This window comes from Porites lutea, chromosome 5 (assembly GCF_958299795.1).
Source record: "Porites lutea chromosome 5, jaPorLute2.1, whole genome shotgun sequence".
Classification (NCBI taxonomy): Eukaryota; Metazoa; Cnidaria; class Anthozoa; order Scleractinia; family Poritidae; genus Porites; species Porites lutea.
In genome coordinates, this window is record NC_133205.1 from 36,695,513 (window position 1) to 36,707,057 (window position 11,545).

Consider the following 11,545-nt stretch of genomic DNA (forward strand, 5'->3'; position numbering starts at 1 on the left):
CTTTTCGATTACGAAATGTCAGTCGCGTAGTTAACAAACCAAATACGCGACTGACAAGCGACCCGAACGACTTCGTAAACACTAAAACCTCTGTTCGCAGGCTGGTACAAAGATAACAGCGGTTGAGGGAAATCAGGGAAACTGATTTTTACTGCCTTTTGCGCGATTTTAAGCATACATACCTTATAAAAAGGACAACAAATTCTACAAGAATACACTAGAATTGAAAAGTCTGTTGCATAAGGTGCTAAACTTACACATTTTCTTCCGCGGAATGTAATGAACTCTACCAACAGCAATATTTCGTCTGGTACATTATGAGGAGCTATGTCAACTTCGTACTAGAGGGATCTACCTGAGAATGTATTCGGTTGTTCTTCACCGGTCGAACGCGGCGCGCGTTTCTTTGAAACGTCTTTATTTCTCTTCGCCAAAGCTGGTTACTCCACTCGTTGCTTGCACTCTTACTTCCTCTCAAAATCAAATATTTTACAAAAGTGACAGCTCTTTTTGCTGCTCTGTGAAATGTAACGATTCATATTAAAGATTTTCACACATTATATACAATGGGTGGGCTATTAAGAAAACAGGAAACGCAAGATTTCATGTCCTGATTTTTTTTTCGGAACACCAAGAGGGCTGCCGAGTTGGTGACAATTGTAAGGGGTATAAAGTACGAGAAACGTGTAAATGAAAGCCGAAATTCCGTTCAGAACGTTCCAGCCGGGAAAAGGGCCTACCTTTTTAGATTTTCCACCTTTTCCGGGCATTTTTCCGTGGACGAACTGACGAAACGTTTTCCATTTACTGCCGAACCGAAATTTCCGCAAATTTTGACTAAACGGAAAGTGCGCTTCATACTTGCGGCTGTTTAGCATTGTTTAGAACTAAAACGGCATTTTTACCCAACAATTCCGCGCGGCCAATGTTCAAGAAAATCGATATCTTTTCTGGTATACGAACTGCATATTTTAAGTGTAAATACTTTTCTTTATATACGCGCGAGCTTCTAGGATGCCTCGTCGAGATTTCGCCGCGGCAGTGGCAATAATGAAATTTTGTTATTACTGGCGTCTGTTCTCCACAGGTCAAAACAAATGACACAAAATGATTGTATATTCGGATGTCTAAGGTACAAGATAATCAGGAGTGCGGATTTTTTTGCGTCGGATTTTTGCCTTTTTGTATTGAAAAGAAACTAAAAGTTGTTTTTATCACAAATGGTTTATCAACTTTTACATAGAATGCCAATCCTATGTCTTACAATTTCGACCCTCTTCAAACTGACCACCCCCCGCTTAAAAGTTGTTTCCCCCCCCCCCCCCCTAGTAAAACCACCGTCCCCTCCGGGACCTTATAAACGATCCCTCCCTAAACCTACGTGCAAACGGACACAACATTGTTGGATGTTACGTGTTGGGTTACGTGTTGTGTGTTGTTGCGCAAAGTTTGAAACCGGTCAATCTTTTAGTCCGGTGGAAAGGGACGCAACTTTGTTAGCTAACAACTCCCAACATTGTTGGGGGTAATGTTGGGAGTTGTTGTGTCCGTTTGCATGTAGCTTGATACCGGTCAAACTTTTGAGCCAACATTTCTTTTGTTCCGTGATCGACGAAGCGCTTTGCAACAATGCTGGATCCGTTTGCACAGTTCTTCCAACATTTTTGGGGCCACGAACGCCCATTACGCATTTCTCCTTGGCGTATACAAAGTCTTATGGGTTGTATCCTTCCCATGATGCACTGCAGGTCTAAACATCGTTGGGAGTTGTTGCATCCGTTTGCACACCGCTGCCCACATGGACGCAACAACTCCCAACATTGTTGGCTGCACAATGTTGGGAGTTCTTGCGTCCATTTTCACGTAGCTTAAGCGTGTGAATCGTTTTATACCTAGTCCGTTTGCTACACCCTCGCCGTTATCTTCTAGTCCTTGTTTTATACGCGTTCCGCTCTTCCGCGTAAAGGCAGCATGGATTTTCTGTCAATGATACAATATCGTTCCTATGCTACTACTTATATAAGCTTGGCGAGACGCACGAAAATATTCCGAAAATAATGATAGTATATTTACGTTTTTAATTGATAGGATAAACCTTACTTTTCAAGGAGACTAAACTGTTCTGAAAGTGGTTCCATTGCAAATGGATGCAACATTGTTGGATGACTGGATTTTTAAAATTTAAGCATTTATTACGTCACCATTAACAAAGATATCAGAAAAAGATTACAACAGCTATTAAAAATCATGGATTTTATACAATAATTATATAAAATCCATGATTTTTAGACATCAATGTTATCATGGCAACGTAATGATATCATTTTTACTTGCCTTTGTATTTCTCGGTACCAGGCGTTTTTTTCGAAAATCGCTTAACCCTTTCACTGCCAGAGTGGATGATGGAGTTTGTGAGGTGGTTCTAACTTTATGGTGTGACCATTTAAATGAAATCTCTTGGGAAGCACTTTCATGTGGTGTTATTTGTTTTAAAAAAAAATTTACAAAATGAAATTTGGGATTTTTGTCGAATTTGCCTTTGGTCACATTTGGCAGTGAAAGGGCTAGGGGAGTTTATGCCCACCTTCGCTGCCTCAGTTATGGCAAAGTTGGAACAATTTCAATGAGAGCGTTTTGGAAATATTTTGGAACGAAGTTTTAAGGGTCATAAAAACAGTGAATAACCATGCTGTCGACATAATTGGCTAATATCGTTATGTAAAAAAAATGATGAGTTCTGGATTAGCAGTTTCATCTCATAATGGTTTGATTCCATTTGAAACTGTGTAAGAAAAAAGAGGGGGATTGCTTTGTACGATTTCGAGAAAGAAGAATTTGATTTGCCTGCATTCAGCTGCTTTTGTTACCATTTTGTATGCAATTTTGTCCACGCCTACAAATTTCGCGGTAATTTCTTTTCCCGCCCCTCGCACTGGCATCTCTTTTCGCGTGCTGCTCTCGCGTGACTTCTCGCGACTCCCCCAAATTTTACAGTTGTGTGCTCAGTGCCCTGGCCTTTGAAGAGAAGTGAGGCTGGCAGTGACCTTGGTTTGTACACTACAGCTGCCCTCGCACTGCATATTGTCGGGCAATAGTATTCTTGCTCGTTGTGTAGCTTTTTGAAATATGCCGATTTCATAATGAAGATGGTCTGTCACATATTTCATACAATAGGTGAGATAAATTCAGGAAACGCAAGGTTCCATGCACAGTTTCGGTTCGATTTACACAGCTTTGATCAAAACATTCTTAGTTTCGAGAATAGTTTATTCTAAACCATAAGAAAAGATTTAATTAGAATTTTAATTTTTCGCTATTTCTATTTCACTTTTTACATTCAGTTCATTTTATTTGCCGGAAAGTAAGCCTTAGAAATTAAAAGGACGTTTGATCAAATCACGCTCGCGCCATCATTACCTACCGATTCCTCGCGGCCCCCGTTCAAGCAAATCGAGATTTTTTCTATGTGACTGTATATTTCAACTGTAAGTACTTTCCTCAATGTACGCGCGAGTTACTAGAGTGCCCCCTCAGGGATTTCGCCTTCTGGGCGAAATCCCTGAGGGGGCAAAAAAAAAGGTTTGTAACAAAACAAGGTTACCGCCATCTATGCTCCCAAATTACTGACAATGACTAAACGGAACAAATGAAAAAATTTGCCAATAACGTACCGCTCGATGGATATCATTTGCTTTTCTGCAAGGGAAAAAACTTCTGTTTATATTATACCGAGAAACAGGCAAATGTTTTGAAGAACGTCTTCCTCCCTCTACGAGGAGGTAAGGATGTTAAAAATTTACAAACGTTTTTAATAAATATTAAACATTTATTGAAATCGGTCTTTGGATGATATAAAGAACTATGCAGATCTCAAAGGCTGTAACCTCGGCCATATGAACACCCTCTTCGATTTACATGATGAATTATTTTTATTATTCATTCAAAATATTTCTCCGTTTCTGATTGGCTAAAATCCCACGCATAATTCACATAATCAGCTATTGTCGACCAAATTTGGAAGAATTTGCCGTATTGAGCTGATGACGTTAATCGTACAGCAAAATTGACAGATAAGTGAATCGTTAACCGAGAAGACCTGGGGAGTTGAGTTGTTTTGGAAGTGAGAACAGAAATGACGGAACATTTCACTCGTTTCACCAGGAAGAAATAGGCGAACTATTGGCTAAAAAGCATAGCAAGAACAGCAAGAAGACAACTCAAAGGACGACATCTTTTATTTGGAGAATATTTGAGGAGCTGAAAAACCCTTTACCTTCTAAACTTGTTTTTAAACTAAGAATTATTTTGAATGAATAATAAAACAATATTATTAAATTCGGCCTTTGTGTTAGAAAAGAGGCTCTTCTTTATTAATTATTCTCCATTATTATATGATGCATCTGCCTGCATTTATAAACTATGTTGTTCCTTTAAATAAAAAAAAACTATTTTCAAATATGGTTCTTTCTATCTTTAAATTTAAGAGTTTATTTGTTATTACGTGACAATTTTCCTCTTCATTTTGGTTTGAAAATGAAAGATATAATAATATATTACTTTACACAAATAAAAATACAAAATACACAGATGAGAACTACGTGAGAAGCAATACGAGTCTTCTCACATTCAATAACATTATTACATCTCTATGTTATTACTTCTACCAGTAAGTTTAAGGTATCACGACAGCAATACGGCGGCAAAAACGTCGCTTAAAAAGTGACTTCTCGATCTATGAAACTTAGGCGCGATTATCCCAACTCGGTCACTATGTTTTATGTAGGTGAACTCTCCTGGAGTTGAATTCTTAAGAAAAATATCCAGGTTTACAAAGAGTAAGAGAGATTCGTCGACTTATGCTCACGTTGGCAGTCTTTACACTAGAGCTTAAGCTAAGAAATATTTCAAGACAAGTAAATTTTAAATTCTTCAAGTAAAAGAAAGCTTCACACCCAACCTATCTTTTTTACTTTAGGTTTACTAAAGCCTATTTTCCCACGCAACATAATTAAGATTGATTGACATGCTTCGCCTTTCTCAAAGCTTAGAAACCGCAAGTTCGCTAAGTCGGTTTTGAGGATGGTTTTCAAGTCCCTTGAAACTTTCTTGAATCGTTTCAAGTTTCCGACTTTAATGAGATACAAAGTAAAGTTACTTGAGATTTTACATCGGCCTTAATTCACACACGCATTTTTGGCTAAGTAAAACTTAGCCGCTCTTAAGTCTTAATTAATAGCCTAGTGTAAAGACAACCACGATAAAACGTGAAATTAGGCAATTCACCTCGTAGTCATGCATTGACGGCAAAGTAATGTACAAAGAAGCGTGATGCACGTACAGAGTTGTTGTTTTGCTAATCTCAACCACTTGCTTTTTGACGTTCTCGTTGGCGTTGCCGTAGTGGGATCTTAAACTCCCCAGTGTACATTACTGTGTTTGCCCACAGGAATTTTAATTACCAAACTACCGGTAATCAAAGAAACCTATAGTCTGATCTCAGTTTGCCCCCCCCCGATAACACAGCTCTGGGAGATAATCACATGCAGATGTAGCTAGATGTATCTCAAAATCTGTTTGTTTTCTCACTTCTGATCTATTTGAGGGCTCTCACTAAGATTTCAAGGTGCCAGTTACATGCAATTATTAGTAGGAGTGGGGGAACTGAACTGCTAGGAAGTTCCTTGGTTCATTAATCCTCTTGTTTTCTGTGAAAATTGGGAGGGGTTTTGCTCATAGAAGCTAAGGAAATCCCTGACCCCATCCCTTTAAGTGCCGCGTATTGTTTTAGGTATGTTTTTCTGTTCACTTTTGGTTCTTACTACGAGGGCCAAAGGCCTGTAAAGCTTTCTGTTAATAATTTTTATCAATGCATTTTAAGCATAATTATGCAAATTTTTGTTTAAAACCTATTTCATTAGTGCTATTTTCATTCCTCAAGACTACAAATGACTAGGGAAAAAATATTATTTTTACATGAAAAAACATAGCAGAGGTAGTCAGGTCCAGAAAAGAACTTACCATTAAAACATGATAGCTTTATGACATAGAACATTTACAAATTACAAAGTGGCTGAATCTACAACGTCTACACCTTCTCTGCGCCGTGCAAGATAATAATCCATGTTTGGGTGTATGAAAAAATAACCAATGCCACAGCCAGCAACAACAGCCAGGAACAACCAAACATTGTATGTCATGGCTACCAGCATCAGAACATATCCAACAATAAACCGAACTATGTACAGAAGCGTTTCCTTGAGGTGAGGAATGGCTTCAAATTTACTAAAAAAAAAAGAGAGAGAATTTTCCTAATTATACACTAGCATGAATTTATTCAAACCCAAAATCCATGCTAAAGTCAAGCAGGGACTGACAAGTTCATCAGTGTTATTATCTGTAAGAGTCACCCACATGAGTAAAGCTTTTACTACACCTCCTTACCTACTATTTATATGATATATGTATATGTATAATTGAAGGATCACAGAACAAAGGATATCCTTTTCATCTAAAGACTCGAGCACCTGGTAAACCATACCTGGATCCTCAGCAGGTACAAAATACAGGTTAAAGGCCACAGGTCACAAGTGCAGGTTAGAGTACAGGTCACCATGCTATGGTAAATTAACAACACTAATAGCATCTCCTAGACCTAATCACAATCCGAAATAGAGTTTTCGCTCAAGAGGAACCTGCTTATCTCAGTCATATATCAACAGAGCAGTGACCTGCACTTCTGACCCGTAACTTGAGACCTGTGTTTAGTACCTGCCACCTTATTCTGTGGCACGTACCTCTACATGCCTTACATATGGGAGTTATACCTACCCCATCCAAGAAAGAAATGAAGAAAAACCTTGCCAACACTGTTTAGGTGAGTCATCAAAAATGTACAAGCCATTTTTTATTATCATTTGATGGAAAAGTTTCTTCCTTTTCATGGGCAGAGAGCCCACCACATGACCTGCAAATAACTGCCTACAAATAATGGTTTGTTCATCCACCTGTGTTTGGTTGAAAATATTATTCTGCTTGTGTTTAATTGAAACCAAGCTTTTCTCCTTGCAATCACTTTTGCGTAAAAATGGTAGATCGATTCGCTGACCTTTCAGAGTTTAAAAAAACTTGGTGATATTGAATGATAAAACAATGAGCTCAGTTTCTTATCACAAAATATTGTGATTTGTCAGTGTCTCGCAGATCAATTATTGATCAATGATATTGATCTGCGCCTTAGGTTGCCACTAACAATCACAATATTTTGCTCAACCTCGTCCAATAATTTTTAAATATTAGCAGTTTAATTGTACCTGGCGTGTTCCTGTTTTAGCCGGCGAATCAGTGGAGTTCTTTCACTGTTAGCCTTGCATGGTTTTTGTTGGTTGAGCTTGTAAGACTTCAGAGTCTCAAACAGAATAGCTATTACAACTACTGCAATGCAGGATCCAGCCATTTCTGAAATTAGAGTAACATCTGGTAGTTTTGTACAGTTTTTGTAGTTTCTTTATTTTTTTACCTGCACTTTGAACAAAATTTATTGCAACCTAACAGAAATAATTTTTCGATTGACAGCAGTGTCGTTGTTTTTTGGCTATTTTCAAATAGCGCCTCCCTTTCAAGCTTCATTAAGGGGCTTTAAGTTAGGTTAATTATCCATCACGTTTTATGTGTTTGAGGACATGGAGAACAACATTAAGACCTGCAGGTGTAAAGGACCAGTTATTTCTGAATATATTTTTTATTGCGCATTTCGATCCATTAAGGGCAAGTAATACAGCTCCTCCCCCCTCTCTTGAAGGGTGGTATGCAAAAGTATTCTCCTAATAGAATTAAGGGAGAATCAGAAGAGGTGTTGTGAGTGTGAAAATTATTTAAGCCTAGAGACATATAAAAAGAGACCCTTTTTAAGAGCCAAGTATGATTAAAACTCAAGGGATACTTCTTTGAACTAAATTTAAGAGATCTTTTTGGTATTGAAAAATATTTGTAGGTTTTGTTTGTGTTAATAAGCTCTCATTGGAACTGCTACCCCCTCCCCTAGTCAAAGAATATACAGATTGTACCCCTGCTGTGCTTACTCACAAAATCTTTTCAAACACTTAATTAAAACAGAACATTTTGTATTTCAGCACAGCAATGTAAAATAGTGTCATTTCTTTTGCCTGATTTGATAAACGTCTGGTGAAAATATCAATATTGTTTTAATTACATTTACTAGTTAGCCTCAACAATGGTTAAAATTTTACAAATAATTTAGAGCTCATTGCTTACGTCCCACAGTTGATATTGTCCATCCTTTAAACAAAAGATTGGAAACAGAGTCTGAAGCAAAAAATGACATCTAAAGAGAAAAAATATTGTAGAGCAGATTATTACCAGTAGGAGTAATTGGGAGAGTAAAAGAGTGCATTTGACCTGCTTGTTTTCCTGTTGCAAAAGTACAGTGGAACCTTTATATTCAGGGGACACCCTGACATCTTGAATGGAGGTAGGGGCTGGGTATGTTAATAATTAACAAACAAAGAAAATATATTGTTTTTATTGCCCTCTGAAATCCACTTGGCAGCCATTATTTTAGACAGCTAATTAATGAATAAAAAAATCACGACTAACGTTTCTCTGCGATATTGTGTGTTATTAATTCCATGTTGTGAAAGCTGTCATTATTTATTGTGATCACTGTACACTTTAACTTAATATCAAGAAGCCATCTTCGAGGTCAGTCACATTTTGAGTACTATAAAAGTGCCCCCTGAATGGAGGTTTAATCTGGGTTTCAGTTAGGTCACAGAGAAGGTGCCCCTTTCCTCTAAATAAAGGTGTCCCTTCAATAAATAGAGGTAAAGGATACAAAGATTATGTGAACATTATTACGGGACCAAATTTTGCATCCCCTGAAAGGACGTGTCCCTTGAATAGAGGTGTCCCAAAGGAGAGCTGGTTCCACTGTGTAGAAAAAGTACCAGCCTTAATGTGGGGTGCACAGGCGTGTGAATTAAAAAAATATGCAAATAATTTGGAACTGTTTGGTCATTAAACCCATAGATGTCTGCTCTTATGGTAATTAAAATGATACTGTAAGAGCTTAACCTGAAAATTCAATGTCATTGCATTTAATTGACATTGCATAGAAATTATAATTGCAACAGTAAAGCAGATTTATCACTGTTTAAAGAACATGATCTCCAATGAAGCAGCAGGAAGTTAGGAAACTGAGTGAACAAAGTTTCGGGTGACCTTTTCCCAGACTACAATGACCCTAAATGGAGTCTGATTCATTCAGTTGGTCATTGGGCGATCGGTGGCTGCTCGGCGTTCGGCTAGAATTAAGGAGTAAAGCCGCATGCACAGCAAAGCTTGAAGTCCTTAAACATGTTTAAAGGCTGTTTCGTTAAAGTTGTTTCCTTTGAGCTAATATATGTTTACTTTGCAAATGAAATACATTTACAAAACATATTGAATTGCTGTTAGAACTGTGTTCCAGTTTTCCGTGTGTTTTTCATGTTCTTAGTAATACCTGCTTTAATTTAACATGTTGGTGTGAATTCAAGGGCATAACACTAATAATCGTGGCATTTCCCTCGAATAAATTTCAAAAACCCGTGAGAACATTGATTCCTATCGGGTGTCTAGAAAACGAACTAGACACCCATTCCTGTTCCTCTCGTTGTGTCGTTTGTCGCCATTTTCATTTATGTGACCGTTTCAAAGCAAGGTCGCTTGTCAGAATTTTACCCAGACTGGAGCTCGTGACTGTTCCAAGGTTATGAAACACCTACTCTGACAAAACCGAATATTCGACTAATGGCACCTTGAAGGTAAACATGGTACTTGACGAATTTTATCTGATTTGATATAAGCATACTTACACGCATGATGTCCACGATCCAGAGTTTTTAAAACAGGTTTTTAGGTTTGCCTTTGAGTTTCTCTTTTCAAATTCGCTGCATAGCATGACTTGAGGACCCGTCTTGAGGGCTGATAGGATTTCCGGGTCACGAGTAACCTGACATCAGGCCCAATTTTAGCGGTTCTCATTGTCTTTAACGGCTTTATACCGCCATTTACAAAGCGAAACGAAGATCTCAGGTTAGGTCACGAGTTCCTCTGAAACTGAAAACGGAATGCGATGATTTTCGCCGGGGGGGGAGGGGGGGCATACGCTATCCGCGCCGCAAACGGAATACAGAATCGTGATATGAATCAAGAAAATATACATAGAAAAGAAAAAACATATATAAGCTCTCCGTATGATTTTTTTGTAGATAGACGCTCTCATGTAATTCGTCTATTTCTTGACGCGAACTTATTAATTTTTATCACGAGTCTGTGTGTTAGCTCAACGTCGCAGAGCGCTGCACCGATACTAACCTGAGATCAGGCTCAATTTTCGTTTCGCTTTGTAAATAACATTCTGGCGGGCAAGGCGAAACTTTTAACGGTAGCCGTTAGAGATGATTGACAGGATGGTGTCTAAAAGTACACTGACGAGTGACCGCGAATGACTACGAGTGACCACGAGTGAGAATACATAAAAATATTTTTCTGACGTCACAATCATGTGATTATGATCTATTTACCACTATTTAAACGCAAATGAACCATTTCCAGCTTCTAAAATATGTAAGCAGGCGGCCCTGATCTGAAATAAGTTATATTTTTCTCCTTTTTTTTTGTTTTTTAAAGGGCGGGTACCGGACAACTATTCTTTCACCCGAACCCCTTATTCCTGTTTCCCGCCCTTTGACTTTAATGTTAACTCTGCCTCTTTGCGCTTCTGCCAAAAATATTTAATAGGAAATGTTTTCTAACTATTTCTACTTGTCCATCATTGAGAATCATGCGCTTTCCGCTTCCTGGTCTTTTTTTGCCTCCCAAACCGCTTTCTTGCTTTGTCGTTTTACTTAATATGCCGGTACCTGAAACATCGATCTAAATAACAAAATGAACGAAAGCCAAACACTGAAACAATATTATTGATCAAAAACCGTAAAAATTCCGAAAACAACCTCTCCGTTTAAAAGCCCCTTGCGAATAGAAACCCCCGACTAAAATCTAAATGGAGAAAATTAAAGCTTCCAGTAATAGGCCCCTTCCGTGTATATTAAAGGCCGTTAAAGAAGGCTTTGAAAAACATCAGTCCTGAATTGTCCTGAATATGTCAGAATGTTATAATTATGGTATTTTTATTTTTAAATTTTACATCTTTGCTTACATATGTAATACTTGATTACCCTGCTCCTGTTGAAACCGATCTATTAAAAGTAGGGAAAATTTATTTAGTGATTGAAAATAAAAGTTCGCCTCCCATAGTACTAAATAGCGGTCAGAAGTAAAAAAAAAATTACAGTTTTATGTAAAATTATGAGTGTTGGTTCAATTTCCCACGATACTGAAGTTGGCCAGATATTTGTGTGCACGTGCAAGTAACATCACGTTGCTTATAGTATCGTTATTTTAAGGGCTATAAACGGGTGTCATGATCTCCCCTCCCCCATCAAAAATCTCGTCTCCCCTATCCCCTTAGGAAGGCCTGATACTCAGG

The 11,545-nt window shown here is 38.0% G+C and overlaps 1 protein-coding gene across 1 annotated transcript; it reads right to left on the bottom strand.

Annotated features, from left to right (window-relative positions):
• Positions 1 to 4,217: 4,217 nt before the first annotated feature.
• On the bottom strand, positions 4,218 to 10,078 carry LOC140936963 (high affinity copper uptake protein 1-like). The gene is made up of 4 exons (XM_073386475.1): positions 9,870 to 10,078; positions 8,272 to 8,341; positions 7,311 to 7,455; positions 4,218 to 6,282 (listed from the first exon to the last, which is right to left on the bottom strand). Exons 1-4 carry the CDS (start codon positions 9,873 to 9,875, stop codon positions 6,060 to 6,062), a joined length of 444 nt encoding a protein of 147 aa, XP_073242576.1. The 5' UTR covers positions 9,876 to 10,078; the 3' UTR covers positions 4,218 to 6,059.
• Between the last annotated feature and the right edge of the window lie 1,467 nt (positions 10,079 to 11,545).